This window comes from Mesoplodon mirus (assembly GCF_964341445.2).
Source record: "Mesoplodon mirus genome assembly, chromosome: 17".
Lineage (NCBI taxonomy): Eukaryota > Metazoa > Chordata > Mammalia > Artiodactyla > Ziphiidae > Mesoplodon > Mesoplodon mirus.
The window spans coordinates 11,096,287-11,117,323 of NC_138993.1; the positions used below are offsets into that span (position 1 = coordinate 11,096,287).

Sequence of the window (21,037 nt, forward strand, 5' to 3'; positions counted from 1 at the left end):
TTCGAGGAGCTGACAGGGAACTGGAGAACACTTTTTAAAGCCTAAAAGTAGCAAAAGGTAGAACCTGCTGCCATATATATGAACAGTGGGGTGAAAAGAAGCTAGTGTGATGACCTTTCAACCTGGATTTACATATGTAAGACAGATGTATCATTTTAAACTTGCAAATGAAAATAGTGCTCGCAAGAGTAGATGCTATTCACTTGGGACAGATAAAATGCTATAGGTGGATAAATGTCACAGGATTTTTCAGTGACAGCATATCTAAGTCACACTATTAAGGCTTAGAGGTGTCATAAATTTCCCATACATTTTTAATCTTTCTAACATTTTATAATTCACTTGGTATTTAATTTAAATGGATACACCAATCACCACTGCTTTCAGAATTTTTTTTTTTTTTTTTTTTGCGATACGTGGGCCTCTCACTGCTGTGGCCTCTCCCGTTGCGGAGCACAGGCTCCGGACGCGCAGGCTCAGCGGCCATGGCTCACGGGCCCAGCCGCTCCGCGGCATGTGGGATCTTCCCGGACCGGGTCACGAACCCGTGTCCCCTGCATCGGCAGGCGGACTCTCGACCACTGCGCCACCAGGGAAGCCCCAGAAAATTTTCCTTAACTATTTTAATAATTCAATTACTTCAGCACAAGTTTAAACAAACACACACAACCAGGAACTAATCCTAAGCACTGGTCTTGAGGAATTTTGTTATACATGACCTGTGGTACTTTAGAATTTTAATGTGTTCCAGTATCCTGGGAGTTAACTTGACTAGCCAATCCAATTAAATATGAGTAATAACAAACCAGATTATGACAGATTTGTATATTGACTGTTTTCATTTGAGATGACAAAATGACTTGAATATACCTCAAGATACCTAACAGTTCTGGTGTCTTCCAACATATCTTTATTGAAAAGGGTATACCTCATGATATATTAAAGAAAATTACATTCTTCATTTCGAGGAAAACAGCAGTCATGCCTATATAGTTTTAATTCAACACGAGCAGCAAGACTGCTGTATACATTTTAATTTTTTTAACTAAAAGCAATATTTTCATTCTATATATGTGAAGACACAGAAATCTACTTTTACCACAGATCTAGGCTGGCAGAGAATTACCCATATTTTAAGATAATTCCCAAATCCTCTGAACTGTACATGCCTAAGAAAAAGGGGGGCATTATTAACTGGCATCATACCTGAGAATGGTTACTGATTTTTAAAATGTGGCATTTGTGTATCCCACCAAACTACTACCCCACAGTGTGCCACAGCGCAGCCTTTTTAGTCTGGGAGGTGAGTTCGAGAACTGTTTGTTGTTCAGAGCTCCATCCAGAGTGGATCACTGTTTGACAAGTTCTATTTTAAGTCGTGCCTGTGTGTGCAGGTGTCAGCCTCTTTCACGGCTGCAGAAAAAGAGCCCTTATACTCCATCTGTATCCTTCCCCCGACAATGCAGGATCATTCCGCACAGTGCGTTCGCTTCTGCTTTGCCAGCCACTTTTTCACTGGGAAATTCCAGGGGGGCCCGGCGGGCTGGAGTGAGGGAAGGGCGAAGAGGGGCAGAAAGAGGCCGTTTGCCAATCCCCTACCTTACAAGGCACCTGGCACTGGCAGTAGCAGCTGCTGGATGCGACGACGAAGATGATGAACCTCCTCCTAGCAAGAGGATATTGAGGGAATTAAGGAGGTGGCAGCGAAGGCGAGACACACACTCTGTGTCCTTCCCCGCAGGGAGAATCCACCCTCCAGGGAAAAACTGTGAGGAAGCCACCACCCGCCCCGCCTCTGCCAGCTCGTCCCAGTGTCTGGCAGCGGTCCCCATGCACCTGCTCACCTGTCTATCCGTTCAGGGTGGTTGGGGGAGGGACGAGGGGTGTCGGGCTGGGTGGGTGGAAGGAGAAGGAGGGCAGGGCAAAAGAGGGGGTGCACGAGGGTTCCGCCCCCCGGAGGCTCTGCGCAGGCGCAGTGGCCGGTACCGCAGGCAGGGGGCGGCAACATGGCGGAGTGAGCGGCGGCGTCGGGGCTTCACAACAACAGTAGCGCCCGTAGCGGTGGCGGCAGCGGCGTTAGGAGCATCGGCCACAGCCTGAGCTTCAGCACCGGCCAGCGCCGCGGCCAGCTGCTCGCGCCTCAGGGCTTTTCGGAGCGGCGGCAGCATCTCCGCGGGGGGCGGGCCGGGCCGGACGGACCGGGAGGGGGAGCGAGAGGAGGCAGCGGCGGCCCCAGCGGCACAGCTGCTGGGCGGGCACTGCCGCTCGCCGGGCAGCGGTTAGCGGCGCCGCCACCGCCGGGAATAAGCCTGAGAATAACCCTCCGCCTCCGCCGGGGAGGGCGCCGGAAAGGGCCGGGCTGAGGCGCACGCGGGGAGCGGGCCCGGCGCCGCGGCGCTGGTGGATGCTGGGGCTCCGAGGCGACGGCCGGGGGGCGGGGGCCGAGGCAGGTATAACGGTACCGGCGGAGGCAGCGCCGCGGCTCTTTCCTTCTCCTCAGGAGGGGGGCAAATGGCGAGCGAGAAGCCGGGCCCGGGCCCGGGGCTCGAGCCTCAACCCGTGGGGCTCATCGCCGTCGGGGCCGGAGGCGGAGGCGGCGGCGGGGGCAGCAGTGGTGGCGGCGGCAGCGGGATGGGGGAGCTGAGAGGGGCGTCCGGCTCCGGCTCCGGCTCGGTGGTGCTGCCCGCGGGGATGATTAACCCTTCGGTGCCGATCCGCAACATCCGGATGAAATTCGCAGTGTTGATTGGACTCATACAGGTCGGAGAGGTCAGCAACAGGGACATCGTGGAGACGGTGCTCAACCTGGTAAGGGAAAAAGGCGTGCTCGCCATCTGCCTCCCAGCCCCCATGGCCTCCCTCCCCAGACGCTGGCTCCCACCCCTCCACCACCCCCCTGGTCACACACGCAGCGCGTCCCTGCGAGCCCAGATCGTCCGGCGGGTATTGCTTAGCGGGTGACCTGCCTGCGCGCTGCCCAAACCACGCCACCTCCCTGCTCTCCTCCGGTCCTCTCCTGCCACCTGAGCGCAGAGCCCAACTTAACACCGCTTATTATCACTTCTCATGACTATGAGTCGTCAATTGTTCCTTGCCGTGCAGGTTTTGGGTTGACTTGAGAGTTTAGTTAGGGGGAGCGGAAGGCCTCCTTTTCTCTGAGGTTCTTTCTCCGACACTCTTAATTGTCCGTGGTGTGGCTCTCTGAGGATGGAAGCCTTGCCCCTGGAGCCTAAATTCCCCGGCGCTGCTGAAATGCGAGAAGCACATTAAGTCCAACTTGAGCAGCTGGGAGGTGATGTTTTCCATTGAGGAGGAAAAATGATGCAGTTTTGCATCTGCCTTTAAATATATTACGAGGCTATGTTGGAGAATGTTGTGGCTGTATCTCCCCCTCCCCCCACCCCAATCTCTTTTTAGGTAGCCTTCCTTCCTTTGTAATATTGCCCTGAATATGCTGACCTCTTAAGTCATTTTTTGTGCACATGAGATGTTAAAATGTGAGGACACCAAATCATACAGGTTGATTTCTATGGTTGCCTTCAGAGAGCATGGCATGTGGATAAAGATTAGAGGAAGGGTGTTAAATTCAACCCTAGGTTTTGGTTTCCTTCGGGATAAGAAAGAGTTACTGCAGAACTGTGTATGACTTAATGTTTTGCGATATCTGTCTACGGAGAGGCTAAGAAGCGTTTGAGATGTCAGGGGAAGACATGGGGAAGAAATAAAGAGGGGAGAATCATAGATTTCGGATAATAGCACTAGTTCATTTAAGATTAATTCATGTTTTAATGCCTTGTAAGTGCAGTTTTTGCTGCAGCAAAGCTTTTTAAACAGTTTTCTCTGCAATACCTAGTCTTTGACAAACTGTAAGGTTGGGTTTTGGAAGGCAAGCTTAAATCAGGAGCAATCAGTTGGCTATTGTATTTGGTGTGGAGTCACAGGAATATAAAAATTTGCTTGCAGGGAGATTTTATCACACCTATGCAGTCAGAATTTTCAGCTAAGCAATTATTTTTATTTGATCTATTGGAAAACTGAAAGAAAGCTGCAGCTACAGCAGTGGTGCCCTGAGACAGGGACAGGGATTAGATAATGTCTTTGGTTTATGTACCTCTTAAATTCACAGAAGAGTTAAAGCTGTTTTTTGTTTGTTTGTTTGTTTTGCTGGGGTGTCACGTCAAAGATAAGAGAATATTTGACTTTTCTTTGTTATATTTATTCCTGTTTAAATACCAAACACCTCTTTGTACTTCTGTGTACCTATCAAACAAATCACAAAAAGTCTGTAAGTTTGGGGGACTGTCACTGCGTTGGTATAACCAAATTCTTTTCGAGATACTAATAGAAATATTGTGTTCTTGGGTGTTTTAATTATAACCAGATGCAAATAGGAGGTCAGTACTTGCCCTTTTTTTTTTTTTTAACGAGATGAAATCTCAAAATATGTTAGTAGGTTATCAGGTACTGTATTTATGTAAATTTAAAAGGAAACATTTAAAGTTTTTTTTTTTTTTTTACAGTTTTCCAGATTTCCAATACCATTTTTACCTTAGGTGGTGTGATATTAGGTTATTTTTAATAAGTATTTGTATGCTTACTTAATACATTTTAACGTGATAAGAGGCAATAGAGGCTCCCACAAGCTGGAAACTGATTTGAATGTGTAACCAGTTTGGACTCTGCAGCAGTAGCAATGTATGCTGGATCAGTTCTTAACAGATGGGGTTCTATAGATATACAGTAGGTTAAGAAAGGAAGTGAAATATTTCTTTTGAGGTAAAAAAGAAATTTAATTCTCTTCAGTGCAGTGAAAATCTGGCATGAAGTCTCAATATGCAAACATTATTTTAAAGATTAACTTTACTGTTAAGCTTAATTAGAGTAATCAGAAATAAGGTAATACTGACATGGTATATCCCCACATCCATTTAAGACATTGTAACTGCGTTACAAAGACATTTTTATTTTTGGCATAAAGAAAGTTAGGTTTAAAATTTCTTTGTACGTATTTAAAGAGTACAATTGATCTTTACATGGAAACTTTTGGGGAAAAGAATGACAAAAGGAGCTATTTACTATTAAGTTGTTAATTATATTGATTGTGGAATACACATTAGTCATTTGCAGTGTAGTTTTTCTTGAATGGTAGGTTTAGTGCTTTATCTTTCCAATATACTCATGATGAAAATGTCATGTGAAAATTTAAGTTGATTGGGAAAATATTTGGAGATCATAGGCATTTAAAAAATAATTATCAAAACTTAATTCTATTTATTTAATGAGTAAATCAGTAAAATCCATTTAAGGCACTCAGTGACTTGCTAAAGGTTGGAAGCCTCTAATATTAATCTCTAAAATGAGTTTTTTCAGTTTTCAGTCTTAATTTAAAACATTAAATTAAAAAGTAGGTGGAATAGTGAAATATTTATCACAGTGATTTCTATGACAGAAAAGAAAGGAAGGAGAACTAATGAAACTTCAAAACAAAACGGTTTCTACCTTAAACAAAACCCTGTCTCAGTCACCTTTGTCAGAATATTTTTTTTTCCTTTTTTTCCTGTACGTTGTTTTTCTTTATATGATGAGAATACTGATACTTGGTTGTTAGGTTTCTCACATGCCTTGCCCAAAGAATTAAAAGTTTTGCAGAGTAAAGTTGAAGTATGCATTAAAATATAGGACTCCTTTAACACAGCCATGGTTGTAATTTTGGGGCTTTTTTCTTTTGCCAAATGTAGAGGTCCATTTCCACTATTAGGTGGATTGTGGGAGTTTGTTGAAGAATCACCATGGAATGAGAAATAAAATGAGTAATTTCCATTGTAGATGAACGTATTTGTACAATGATATTATAGTTGACTTGAAACATTCAAATACAAGGTGGACAAGATCAGGAAGATGAGTAAGTTAGTTTGTAAATAGGTTACAGTGAGGGTGTATTGTCAAGGATTTTGCATTGTAGCTTTACCGATGGAAAAAAACTGATGATCAACAAATTTTGGCTTTGGGAGGTATTATTTAATGTGGCAGTATAAGAGCATTTAACTGTAGAAAAGGAACTTTGTTTGTTGTTTCAGTTATAGAACAGGCATACTACTTAATCCATTGCTTTGTTTGTAAACACACTTAACATATGTTTATATAAAGTTTTTCCTTCCTTGAAGTAAATTCTATGTATACATAATATGTTCTTTGTTTATAACATGAACGTGTCTTCTTATCACAGATTTTAATATAAACTTATTTTTAGAAAAGCTAAAATAAAGGATTAATATTTACTTAAAGAATTGACAGTAGGACTTTTTTGAATAGCTCTCTTAGGTAGTATAAATCTATAGCATTTAATTTATAGTTATTTTTTCACAAATTGTGCAATATATTAGTGTATCTTTAGCTGTAGAAAATATTTCCTCTGATAATTTTATTTTTTTATGTTCTAAGTGGCATACTGTATATTGTATTAAAAGCATAACAAGATACTTTGAGGGGACTTTGTGGGCTAAGTGCCTCTCTTCTCTTGACGTATGGATCATGGTATTATTGTTCAAAGGAAATTTGAAAGTTATTCTTCTGTACTTGAATGTGACAGTAACTTTTCTTCCTTAGAGTTTTTTTCACTTGCAGCTTGATATAAATATCTTTAAAATTATATTTTCAAGATATTTTTAATTTCACAAACAAAAGATGTGTTTTTGAACTAAATTTACTCTAAAAATATGTGGTTGCATTTTTGAATCATGAAGTCCTTAATATTAATAAAACCACATTTATTTATGTTAAAAGATAATTTTCTACATTTTAATTTAGGTCGACATGTAAGTCTTTTCATATTAATTTGAATTATATTTTATTCTTGTTATCAGGTATTGAAAATTAAATTGAGTGCATATGTAAATATTGGAAGTTTCAATATCTTAAGGAGTTCTGAGGTTTTCCTCAAAAGTATTAATTTAGTCATATAATGACATTAAGCAGCATATATTCTATAACGAGTCTGTTATCAAGTTATATTAATTTTAAATAAGTATTTTTTATATTGCTAGTCAGTTTTTGCAAATACTATGTGGTTAATTAAATGTATCTCAAGGTTCCCTCATCTTTTGCTATACATTTTTCAAACACAGTGTCAAGAAATTCATTGGTTCCAGCGAAATCAGCTCCCATTTTGGATCACCGAAGTAGCAGTATTATACAATTCAATCATCCACATTTTTGACTATTTACTTTAATATTATTTTACATCAGTTAGTTTCATAGATTTTTCATTTATTGCTTGTACTTCTGATATTTTGTGCAATGTCAGCATATCTCCTTATACAAAGATATACCTATCATTCTCTAGTATTGTGTATAGTATTTAGTTATTTATACATGTTTCCACTCCTATGCTGTGAACTCTGTGAGAGCAAAAGCCTACATTATGTATATTTATTTTTTGTATTTCTGGCTCCTGGATAAGTTAAGTGCATTTTGAGTATGCAGGACACCATTATTAGGCAGTAGAGGACAAGTTTCTGAAATTCTGTTCAACAGTAGGGTCCAGACCCAAGATCTTGAAATAAATTAGACTCATGTAAAGTTAATGTATTGCCTATTCTTATAATTAGAAATATTTGTTGAATATGTATGATGTTCTCTATGTAAGCATTACTATATATGTAAATATTTTGAACTGACATCTTGGAATAAGAATCTGGTAATTATTTTTCAATATATGTATGTCAAGTATATATACATGTAACTAAGATCACATTATTTTAAACAAAGAATAATATATATGGCATTGAATAGAAATTTAAAAAAATTGTAGTCAGTTGTCATGTTACTAGGAATAATGGGCATTTCTTGTTTCTGTCTGTCTTGCATACATTTCCCCTTTTTGGTAATAGTATCTCAATTTTCCTTTACTGAACCCCTCATCCTCCAATCTTAGTTCAGCTGGTTCAGATGGGTTTAGGTGGGCTGGTGTATAACCCAGACATGTCCAGAATCACCATGATTGGTTCAGGGATGAGCAGTTAACCTGAGGGGAGCCACAGGGTGAGTCACAGGACTTGGGAACTCTTTTTGTTGGGGATGTTGAGCTGGTAGACTCATCCTATAGCTGTAGGTACCTGTATTAGAATTTGACCGAGTGTGAAACCAAGAGAGATAAATATATTCTTGATTCTGCTTGAACACTTGGAGTTCTCTGTGTCTGTGGTGATTATCTTCTAACCATTAAATTCTCTCTTTCAGAGTTTATTATTGTTATTAGCTTTAAGTCAGTTTAAATTGGGTTTCTGTCACTTGTAAATAGAAGGAATTCTTACTAGCATAGACATTAGTAACTGGAAGTGGGGTATTGTAGGAGCAGACCTTGAATGTTGAAATGGAGTGCAAGGCAGTGAGGACTGCTTTCCCCTAGCAGTTCCTTAAAAGGAATTATGGAACAGCTGTTTCGATTGTCACCTGGGTTGTCTTTGCCCATGGAGCTACTAAAGCTGGAACTTTAGGGATCCTCTAGTGTGTTGTCCACTTCTTGCCTTATAAGAAAGGAGTTTGCTTTGGTCCAGCTGGAATGCTTGAGAGCACAGAGGGGAGAAAATATTGTCCTTCCAAGTAAGAGAGGCCTTTTCTGCCTGTAGCTGCCATACAAGAGAATCAGAAAATCAAGAACCTTGAGGATTGGAAAGCCCAATTTTTTGTGTGTGTGTTTTTTGTTTTTTTTTTGTTTTTTTGTTTTTTACCCTATGCTAAAATTGGTAAAAGGAAAGGCAGGAGTTTAAAGCCAGGTAAAGTTCTGTTTTACAAGCTTCTCTCAAACACCTCATGCTTATACTCCCAACCTCCTGACCAAAGTAACAATCCAGTTACTAAAGAGTTTTAAAAGAGGATGCAACCAGGGAACCAGTGATAGAATAGCTGTGCCTCCTCATCCAGCTTATTATTTCACATTGCTTCAAGGGAAATCATTAAGCAGAGGGTTTTAAGGGATGAGTAATGTGAAGGCCTATTGCTATGAGACTGAATATTGTTATGAAATTTAAAAGGTAGATTGGTATCTTGACAAAGATCTCTGGCTTTGGTTACTAGTTCAACCAATTGACCGAAATAAATTGACCAAAAGCTTACTGAGCTTTTAGGGGAACTATTTCCAGGGCAACCTCAAGCCTGGTAAACAAAGACCTGTGTTCTTTTTACTTCTAAGGCAATTCTAAGCCTCAGTAAGAGGAAGTGGGTTGCTAAAGCAGTACAGCTGCTAGAAGGAAAATCTGAGGCCATAGAGGATAATGGACAAGTGAGGTCTTCTGAGATAGTGGTAATAAGTGCATCCAGATTGGTTGACCAAGAGACTCCATTCCCGTAACAGTCAATTCTTGCTACTCTGACCAGTAGTATATGGACTGTGGTTTGAATTAGTGACCATGGTTTGTTTACTGTTGATTTGCAAACTGGTCCCCATGCACAGAAGGCAAGGAGAGACTGAAGAAAAGAGGCAGACCACTCCAGATTGGTAGCTGGCAGGTTTATCAAGCAGGGGAGCTTATGAGGCTTGTCTTGGGCAGCCGCAAGATGAGTGGTCTCTACACCTGCCTGCCAGAATCTTAAAAGTTAAACTACAGAGGCCTTAACTAAGTTCAGTCACATATACCATCCAGATGGTTTCAACAACACCTTGCTCTCAAGGCTATTCCTTGGAAGTGTTCCCACTGTGGGAACAGTAGGCAGAGTCTATATTCTAAGGACAAGGGAGGGGGTGAGGAGCCTCTGATTGCCCAGATCCAGCTCATGGGTCAGCTGACAGTCATCTTGATTATTTCCTCCATATTTATCTTCTCCACTCTTCTAAGTGGGCATTATTACTATTTATTTTTTCTTTTGCTATTGTATATTGATTAACGGGGGATAGTTAAATTTATTACATAGATATATATTGTCAGATTATGAGGTACCACGAAAAAATGCATGTTTGGAACTGACCAAGAATAATACTAATAGCACAAAGATTTCAGACTTGTAGCTGGATCCAGTAACTTGTCATTGTCTTTGTTTTCCTCCCTGCCTCCCAGACCCATGGTGAAGTGATGAGTGCATTTTCTGTTTTGGTTAAGATAGTAACGTTGTTAAACATGGATATTTAAGAAGTTATATATATGGAAAGAAGTGAATGTATAAGGTTGCTGGGTAGCCCAGGGCTAGAATGTTGTAGATTTCTTTTGGTTTTGGCTGCATAGCATCCATTCCTTCTGCTGTTAACAGTTCTGAATTTTTTGATTGAGGAGTCATCTCTTCTTGATTCTTGGTTTATATGGTGTGGGGTTTCCCTGGACTCCTTTCTGCTTTCCTGGACCAGGAATAGAAACTGTACTTGGCCCATCAGTAACAGATATTGGTTAAATATCTACCTGTACATCTGCGAAAGCTTGATAACTCCTTTCATTCTGCTGGAGAAAGAAAAAGATACTCATCACTGGAGTTGCTAAGATGTTAGAATGTAAGTCTAGATTTGACTGTCACTCTGCTACCATGAAGGCAGAGTATGCTTGAGGATAGAGCCATCACAGAGGCACCAAGAACCAAGAGATTACTGATGACATCTTTGGAGCCTTTCAAGTCACTTATACTGCCAGGCTTTTCAGTGCATTAAGCTAATACATTTCTTGTTTTGCTTAAGCCAGTTTGAATCAGGTTTCTATTTGTTGCACTCCAGTGATTCCTAACTAATATTTAGAATTAAAATTATAAAAAAAGCTTTAGGTATTAAGTGCCATAGGACAAATCATAAGAAAAATAATTTGGCAAAGGACTTGATGCATTTCAAGAAAGAAGAAAGAGACATTGCTAATTATTATGAAAATTCATCTTCACTAAATAAGAACATAAGGTAATAGTGAGATACCCTGAAAAAGAAATGATTAAAAGGAAAATTACCAGTGTTTTATCAGCACGCTAAAATAATCTTAAATGACGTTGTTCGGCATGTAAAATGGTACAGCTGTTCTGAATGACATTTTCCCAATATGAGTCAAGAAGTTTAAAGAGGTTCTTGTCATTAATCCTTAGTTCTTTAGGCTAAGGAAAAATTACCTGTGGACAAGTATGAGGGTTAAATGTAGTTTAATGATATAAAAAATTAGCAATAACCTACATGTTCACATTAGGAAAAGTTTATGTAATTTTATATCTATGTTATGAAATATTATACAGCCATTCACACTTTATGTGCCTCAGTTTCCTTATGTGTAAAGGAGTTACCTCATAAGGTTGTACAGATTAAATGAATTAAGATATGTAAAGTGCTTGGTACAAAGCTAACTTTATATAGTATTTACTATTGTTATTTTTATTCTTATCTTGAGCCTGATGACCATATGATCATAGAAAGAAAATAATGATCTAACTAAAACTGAGTTCTGTTTTAGTTTGGACTACCTGAGCTGGTGAACCTGTCAGAGAAGGAATCTCAGGTGTCCACCTTCTAATGAAACATAGGGGGTCTGTTTTGAATCCCGCATAGTCTTTAACAGTGCCTGGGGTAGTTTTTCCTAATGGGAAATTGGGGAACACACAGGCGTGAGGTGGCACAGCTTCCTTTGCCTAGAATTCCTTCTGTCTCTTCCTTCCCTGATGTGGCTGAATTTCACATGTGGATGTATACTAGGCCATGAAGGGTGATCCTGGGTAAATAATACCTCCCTCTTGGAGTATTAGCTTAAATATTTAGAAAACTACTTGAGTTACAAACGTAAGAGGCAAGTTGGACTGAAAACTATTTTGTGATCAGTTGTTTTAGAAAATTATATTAGTGTATATTTTAATAGCTCTTAACTGTTTCCAGTGTACTTGCAAAATTGTGCTGTGTTAACTAATCCTCAGAATAACTCCCTTTTCAGATGCCATTCCTTCTCTACATATGTGGAAACTAAGACTGCAGGAAATGTGAAGTATTAGACAAAGTTATCCAGGTATTAAGTACCAGAGCTAGGACTCAGGCCTTCAGATTCAAAGGCTATAATCTTCTCCATTATTGAACAAAATGTAGCTGCTTAGAAATTATCCCAAAGGCTTGCATTATATGAAGAGACGATGCTGGAAAGGGAGGGTCCAGCCAGCATCAGTGAGCTGATTCTGTGGTAGAGAATGCTGCCCATAGAGGACTCAGGACTTGCTGATCACAGGAAATAAAAATGAATGTAGGACAGTTTGATGGATTTGTACACAAAATGATCTAACGGCCTATGTTGTGAAGTATTAATTTTTGAGTTTTGGGGAATGGTGATACAGTATTATAAATGGTAACTAGCTTTCATTTGTATACCTTTTCACTAGGCAAAGTGTGGATATTTTAGATATTACTCTGAACAAGAAAAAAATAGTATGCATTGACATATTTATTTTATATAGAAAAAGTAGATTTGTTATGTTTTAGTGTTAATCAGATGCACCACCACGTATACCATGTTTGCTTGGATAGAACAAATGAGTTAACTAGAGTCTAGGTGATATAATTGCCAATAACTGTGATTCTCCTTTCAGTTCACTGAAGTAGAGCAAACATTGTTTAACAGAAAATTTTATGGAAGTGTTAACTGTCTAGATATATTTCTCCTTAGCAACTACTTCCATTTTCAGAAAGAAGTAACTTGCAGCTGATTTAAAGATGGTATATGAGTATTTCCAATGTTTTTCAAAAACTTCACATGTGGGGAAGGAATTGGCATTTATAGAATTGGGGTTGATAGCATACCTTATGTTTTTAAGATCCTCTACCAGCCCCTTTGAAATAAATGTGGGTCTACTTTAATATAATAAGTAAACCACGGCTGAAATTAAGGGGCTTGTCCAAGGTTGCAAAGCAGAAAGTAGACTCAAAGCTAGATGTTCTGTTCCTGGGTTTGTTGCTCTTTAATCTTTACATGCCAAGCGCTGTGTTAAGCATACACTATGCATTATCTTATCTTATCATCTTGACCTGCAATATAAAATCTTCAATGAAATAAAAATAGTCATTGTCTTTCTAGGTTAAACTAAGTCTGGTATTTTAAAAGAGGAGACGTATTTTCAGCTCTAATTATATCAGCAATATTTTATTATAAAATGTCATAAAATTATTGTACTTGATTTGTATTTATTTTCTATAACTTGATTACCCTTTAAAAGTCCTCAAATTTAAATTAAGTATTTAAATTAGTTTTAAAGCTTATGAGATATGAGTCATCAGTGGAAGAATTTTCTTTTATTATGCTGTCTTGACTGTTACTTGCTGAATAATCATTGCATTTTTCAAGTTATCATGTCTTCCTTTTTCTGTCTAAAGAACTCCTGTTCATGTTTCAAGAATCAGCTGTTGTCCCCCACTTAAGTGATGCCTTCTCTGATCTCCCCCTAATAGCTCTTCCTCCCATTTCTGTGCTCTCCCATAACACTTTGTACATAGTTCAGATTGCCTTGTCCTATTTTAATTATTTGTTTACTTGTCAGACTACCCGAGAGACTCTGAATCCCTTGAGATCAGAATGTTGTCTTATTCATCTTGGTATCCTGAGTACTTAACATAGAATCTAGAATTTTGTGCTGCTTAGTGAACTTGTTTTGAAAGAGGATTTTTTTCCCACATTTTGTATATTTTGCTTGTTTTTGTCACTTCTGGCTTAGTTACCAATCTTGTCTTCCCAGGCTATCCTGGTTCTTTTAATTTCTGTGTTTGCCTCTTGCTTTAACATTTCAGTTTTTATTTTTTAGAGGAAGGGGGTGGATAGAGATATTTTGATGTGTTTGTATATATGTGTATAAGGAGTCATAGGGTCTTCAGATCTGGTGAATAGCCTGACTCTTATCACTTGCAAAGGTGAGGGAAGAACCAGTTGGGTTAAGATCCTTCAGGTTTTCACAGAATTCGAATTATCACCTAGATTCCCTCTTAGTCCAGTGTTTTTTTTTGTTTTTTTTTGTTTTTTTTTTTTCACTTTATCTTGGTGCCTGGAGTTCCACTTTGCCTCATATGACCCCATTTGGGGTCATAACTCTCATGGAGAAGCATACCTTTTTTTTTCTTTCTTTTAACTCAGGCACACTCAGAACACTTAAAGTGATGATTAAATAAATTACTGAGTAATCCTAACCTAGTGTTCTATTGCCAGAGTCAAGATACTCATTGGGAATATAAAAAGGAATTAAATGGTCCCTACCTTCAGTAACTTGAGGTTCAGTACAGGAAAAAGAAGAAAAATCAGACAAATTCCATTGTCAAAAAGTGATATTACAAAGATTTAAACAAAATGCTATGGAGACATTAATGGTTCCACTACCTTTGCTTGGAGGAGTCTGGGAAGGTATCATTGGTTAAGTGACTTTGGATTGGATCTTGAAGAACAAGTAACTATTTCCCAGCATATAAAGGGCAGGAGTGGAAAACTTTTCCACACAGAGGGACACGGGTCATGAGGGAGTCTTTCCATGGCTGTGTCCACTAACGTTAACTACAAACCACAATCAGGTTAGCTTTATTTCTTCTTGTAGAAATCCCACCCCCATCTTTTTTTTTTTCATTCCATGAGTGTCCATTGGCTTCCTTTTTTTTAAGGTCCTTCAAGCACAGGGGAGGTGATAAAATGTATTAGGTGATAAAATGTATTCATTGAGTTATTTGAGGAGTTCTGTTTGTGCAGGTATTTGTGGTTCATGAATAAGAGTAAAGGTGGAGGAAGAGATGAAAGGAAATGAACTAAGGGTGTTGAAAGTTATTTTTAATTTTTTCAGCCTTATAAAATCAGAATTCTTAACAGTGTAACATTTTATCAAAGTAGAGTTAATGGTTTTCTAAAGTCTAGAAGGAAATTCAGGTGGGCCTGATGCAGTTCAGTATCAAGATCACCATTAAGAAGACTTTTTTCTCTTAACTGGTCTAGTATTAGTACTGTTTTGTTCAGCTTCTTCCTCTGTAAGGAAATCCTGTTCCCTCCCACCCCCTAAAGGACAGTGGTTTTTCCTTTCTGCAAATCAAATTATAGTTTTTCAATTAGCAGCATTACAAAATTTCAAAGAATGTTCCAGAAAAAAATGTTAGACGCTAGGTCAAATAATATTATATGTGATAGTGCAGCAACTATTTATAAAATAGTATATTTACTTTCATGATTTATAAAAGTTGAGATTTAATGATTCATCTTTAAAGTGTGACTTTTCACGCTGTAGTTTCTTTGGAGTATCTGTTCCTATGAATAAAATATGCTAAGGCGTCAATTTTGTGTTTTTTCTTTCTTCTGGGTGTTAATCTGTTCACATGCTTGTTTCATTGCTGTTATTGTTGAAGTCATCCCCCGGCAGACAGCAGGCCCTAACTGGGTGGGATTGTAATTGCAGTCTTTTAGCCATTGACTATACTAAGTTTAGATTCAAATGGAAATGTAACCCATTTTTTTGGTCTCATTAGTACCACACAAGGACTGACTACACTAATTGGTCACAGTTCAGCCAGCTTGCCTGAGTGGTCTTGGAGTTGTTTTGAACCATTAACATTTTTTCATCCTGGGCTTTAGGATAAAAAGGATTAGTTTTTAGGATGACTGACTGACTTATTTTAGGGGTGGGTGGAGTAGCTGTGAAGAAGCATTTTTCTTTGTGAAAATACTCATTTAGGTACTTTTATCGAAAGTATGTTGAACAAATAGATTTTAGTCAGATTTGCTGATTTTTTTTCATTAATTATGTTGGGCTATTTTTATTCTAGAAATAACGTTTAACCTGATTAGTGATCTACACTCTGAAAGGTAAACTAATGTATTTTAGTTACTGCATGACAAACTGTCATTCAGAATGACAGCTGCACCCAATTACATTGAAAAATTATGCTGCCAAACTCTGAAATAAATTAAAGATGACCTGCTTAGAAAATATGGCATATAGACATTTACAACAGAGATTTCACTTCTAGTGAAAGAGTGCTTGGGGTTTTGGATCAATATGATAATGCATTCTGTATCTTAGAGCCCAAACTTGTTATATTTGTATGTAAAAGGAATAAAGGTATATATTAATGGAGAGGTAGTTTATGAGAATAACATTTAATAATTAGATGTATCATATTTGTGGCACATGTTATTAGTTGTTAAAGAGGGACTCTATTAAAGTAGTTTATTCTTGAAGAAAAACTAGAAAGTTTTGCTTTATATAATGATAGTCAGCTATGAATGTTTAATATGCACTGTTACTGAATTATGTAATTTTACAGTTGACTTAATTGTCACTTTCTAATTGTCTAATTGTCACTATATTTAATTTGCAGGTTTTCTAGTTCTTTTGTTCATGGTTACTTCTTCTTCCTCCTTCCCCTTGCCCCCTCCACTATTTAAATACTGATTTGTTGGGTCTGAATATATATACTTATTTTCATCCTAATGCCACATCTGACCACATAACCATTTTATTCCACAGATATTTTTAGAATCCTCACACCATGGGTGATGCTAAACACTGAGGATACAATGATCAAGACACAATCCCTGCCCTGGAATTTATAGTACTGCAGGGAGTCAAAAATACAGGCAATGAAATGTGTGAATTCTATGATAGAAATAAATTAAGGAATAGTGGGCAACATTGAGGGGAGAAATGTACCAAGGGAGTCAAGGGAGGGCTTCATAAAAGTGGTGATATTTGAATTGAGTTTTGGAAGATGGCTAGATCTGTCTAGAGCTGTGCAGTCACAGAGTAGCTACTAGCCACATGTGGCTAGTGAGCACTTGAAATGTTCCATAAGCATAAAATGTGCACTTGATTTTGAAGAGCTGGTATAGAAAACTATCACGTTAGTAATTTAAAAAAATTTATTACATGCTGAAATCATATTTTAGATATGTTGGGTTAAATGAAATATAAATTAATTCCTTTATATTTTTCTTTTAATGTGGCTAATAGAACATTTTAAATTACATAATATGGCTTGCATTATATTTTTATTGGCCAGCACTGATTTGTAGGGGACGTCTCAAAAGTAGATGAACCATTGTAAGTATAGAAAGAAACTAATAGATATTCTAGCATGCTCTCTTTTCTTTTAATATATCTGCTCATACATGTGTATATATGCGTATATATACTGCATATTCATATACTGTATATACTTACACTTACAGACACATGTATACATAATCTTTATATTGTTTGAGCCACTCATATTGTGGGTTTTCCTGTTAAGTGTAAGTAAACCTCATCCTAACTAGTGCATTGACTTAATGGCAACAATTTAAAAACCACATATCACTAGGGAAAACCGTGTTCTCCCTGCCCTAGTAAAAGTTGCCTAAATAATTCATGGAAATCAATATTGCAACAAATTAAAATGCATTTTATTGTCAGCAGATACTTTGGAAGGCAAATTGTAAGCATTGCTACAGAGTTAAAGAAATAGAATAAAATGTAGTTGTTTTGTAGGAGTTGGATGAAGTGCTGTTATTTCTAACATGTTTTGCTTATAAAATTTGCTAGATGGTTTCTTAATGGAATAAACAACTGCTTTTTGTGAGTTAACTGTTAAAAATTTTATATGAAAATACACTTTCTGGAAATGCATGTATGCCCTATTTACCAAAACCGGAAATTGAGGGCCTGAGTGAGCCAGAGTCCCCGAAGCAGCTGCTCCTTTAACCCTGTCCTGTCTGAGCGAAGAACAGACGCCCTCTGGGGACCTACACGCAGAGGCAGGGCCAATCCAAAGCTGAGACCCAGGAGCTGTGAGAACAAAGAAGAGAAAGGGAAATCTCTCCCAGCAGCCTCAGAAGCAGTGGATTAAAGCTCCACAATCAACTTGATGTACCCTGCATCTGTGGAATACATGAATAGACAACAAATCATCCCAAATTGAGGAGCCAGGAGTCAGTGCTGTGCCTCTGAGGTGGGAGAGCCAACTTCAAGAGACTGGTCCACAAGAGACCTCCCAGCTCCACATAATATCAAACGGCGAAAATCTTCCAGAGATCTCCATCTCAACACCAGCACCCAGCTTCACTCAACGACCAGCAAGCTACAGTACTGGACACCCTATGCCAAACAACTAGCAAGACAGGAACACAATGCCACCCATTAGCAGAGAGGCTGCCTAAAATCATAAAAAGTCCGCAGACACCCCAAAACACACCACCAGACGTGGACCTGCCCACCAGAAAGACAAGATCCAGCCTCATCCACCAGAACACAGGCACTAGTCCCCTCCATCCGGAAGCCTACACAACCCACTAAACCAACCTTAGCCACTGGGGACAGACACCAAAAACAACAGGAACTACGAACCTGCAGCCTGCAAAAAGGAGACCCCAAACACAGTAACATAAGCAAAATGAGAAGACAGAAAAACACACAGCAGGAGAAGGAGTAAGATAAAAACCCACCAGACCTGACAAATGAAGAGGTAATAGGCAGTCTATCTGAAAAAGAATTCAGAATAATGATAGTAAAGATGATCCAAGATTATATTTCCAAGATCCAAAATCTTGGAAACAGAATAGACAAAATGCAAGAAACAGTTAACAAGGACCTAGAAGAACTAAAGATGAATCAAGCATCGATTAAAAACACGATAAATGAAATGAAAAATACTCTAGATGGGATCAATAGCAGAATAACTGAGGCAGAAGAACAGATAAGTGAGGTGGAAGATAAAATAGTGGAATAACTGATGCAGAGCAAAATAAAGAAAAAAGAATGAAAAGAACAGAGGACAGTCTCAGAGACCTCTGGGACAACATTAAACGCACCAACATTCGAATTATAGGGGTTCCAGAAGAAGAAGAGAAAAAGAAAGGGACTGAGAAAATATTTGAAGAGATTATAGTTGAAAACTTCCCTAATATGGGAAAGGAAATAGTTAATGAAGTCCAGGAGGCACAGAGAGTCCCATACAGAATAAATCCAAGGAGAAATACACCAAGACACATAATAATCAAACTGTCAAAAAGTAAACACAAAGAAATCATATTAAAAGCAGCAAGGGAAAAACAACAAATAACACACAAGGGAATCCCCATCAGGTTAACAGCTGATCTCTCAGCAGAAACTCTACAAGCCAGAAGGGAGTGGCAGGACATAATTAAAGTGATGAAGGAGAAAAACCTGCAACCAAGATTACTCTACCCAGCAAGGATCTCATTCAGATTTGATGGAGAAATTAAAACATTTACAGACAAGCAAAAGCTGAGAGAGTTCAGCACCACCAAACCAGCTTTACAACAAATGCTAAAGGAACTTCTCTAGGCAGGAAACACAACAGAAGGAAAAGACCTACAATAACAAACCCAAAACAATTAAGAAAATGGGAATAGGAACATACATATCGATAATTACCTTAAATGTAAATGGACTAAATGCTCCCACCAAAAGACACAGACTGGCTGAATGGATACAAAAACAAGACCCATATATTTGCTGTCTACAAGAGACCCACTTCAGACCTAGAGACACATACAGACTGAAAGTAAGGGGGTGGAAAAAGATATTCCATGAAAATGGAAACCAAAAGAAAGCTGGAGTAGCAATTCTCATATCAGACAAAATAGACTTTAAAGACTGCTATAAGAGACAAAGAAGGACACTACATAATGATCAAGGGATCGATCCAAGAAGAAGATATAACAATTGTAAATATTTATGCACCCAACATAGGAGCACCTCAATACATAAGGCAAATACTAACAGCCATAAAACGAGAAATCGACAGTAACACAATCATAGTAGGGGACTTTAACACCCCACTTTCACCAATGGACAGATCATCCAAAATGAAAATAAATAAGGAAACACAAGCTTTAAATGATACATTAAACAAGATGGACTTAGTTGATATTTATAGGACATTCCATCCAAAAACAACAGAATACACATTTTTCTCAAGTGCTCATGGAACATTCTCCAAGATAGATCATATCTTGGGTCACAAATCAAGCCTTGGTAAATTTAAGAAAATTGAAATTGTATCAAGTATCTTTTCTGACCACAATGCTATGAGACTAGATATCAATTACAGGAAAAGAGCTGTAAAAAAAATACAAACACATGGAGGGTAAACAATACACTACTTAATAAGGAAGTGATCACTGAAGAAATCAAAGAGGAAATTAAAAAATACCTAGAAAGAAATGACAATGGAGACACGACGACCCAAAACCTATGGGATGCAGCAAAAGCAGTTCTAAGAGGGAAATTTATAGCAATACAATCTCACCTTAAGAAGCAAAAAACATCTCGAATAAACAACCTAACCTTGCACATAAAGCAGTTAAAGAAAGAAGAACAAAAACATCCCAAAGTTAGCAGAAGGAAAGAAATCATAAAAATCAGATCAGAAATAAATGAAAAAGAAATGAAGGAAATGATAGCAAAGATCAATAAAACTAAAAGCTGGTTCTTTGAGAAGATAAACAAAATTGATAAACCATTAGCCAGACTCATCAAGAACTAAAGGGAGAAGACTCAAATCAATAGAATTAGAAATGAAAAAAGAGAAGTAACAACTGACACTGCAGAAATACAAAAGATCATGAGAGATTACTACAAGGAACTCTATGCCAATAAAATGGGCAACCTGGAAGAAATGGACAAATTCTTAGAAATGCACAACCTGCCAAGACTGAATCAGGAAGAAATAGAAAATATGAACAGACCAATCACAAGCACTGAAATTGAAACTGTGATTAAAAATCTTCCAACAAACAAAAGCCCAGGACCAGATGGCTTCACAGGCGAATTCTATCAAACATTTAGAGAAGAGCTAACACCTATCCTTCTGAAACTCTTCCAAAATATAGCAAAGGGGGGAACACTCCCAAACTCATTCTACGAGGCCACCATCACCTTGATACCAAAACCAGACAAGGATGTCACAAAGAAAGAAAACTACAGGCCAATATCACTGATGAACATAGATGCAAAAATCCTCAACAAAATACTGGCAAACAGAATCCAACAGCACATTAAAAGGATCATACACCATGATCAAGTGGGGTTTCTTCCAGGAATGCAAGGATTCTTCAATATATGCAAATCAATCAACGTGATACACCAT

General features: G+C 38.3%; 1 protein-coding gene across 4 annotated transcripts in view; it reads left to right on the top strand.

Annotated features, from left to right (window-relative positions):
* Positions 1-1,868: 1,868 nt before the first annotated feature.
* Positions 1,869-21,037, top strand: part of NBEA (neurobeachin) — a 612,123-nt gene continuing 592,954 nt past the window's right edge. For all 4 annotated transcript variants that reach the window (XM_082602053.1, XM_082602054.1, XM_082602055.1 and 1 more), the window contains exon 1: positions 1,869-2,808. In XM_082602053.1, the coding sequence (XP_082458179.1) occupies positions 2,512-2,808 (297 nt within the window). In that variant the 5' untranslated portion in view covers positions 1,869-2,511. The remainder of the gene's footprint in view (positions 2,809-21,037) is intronic.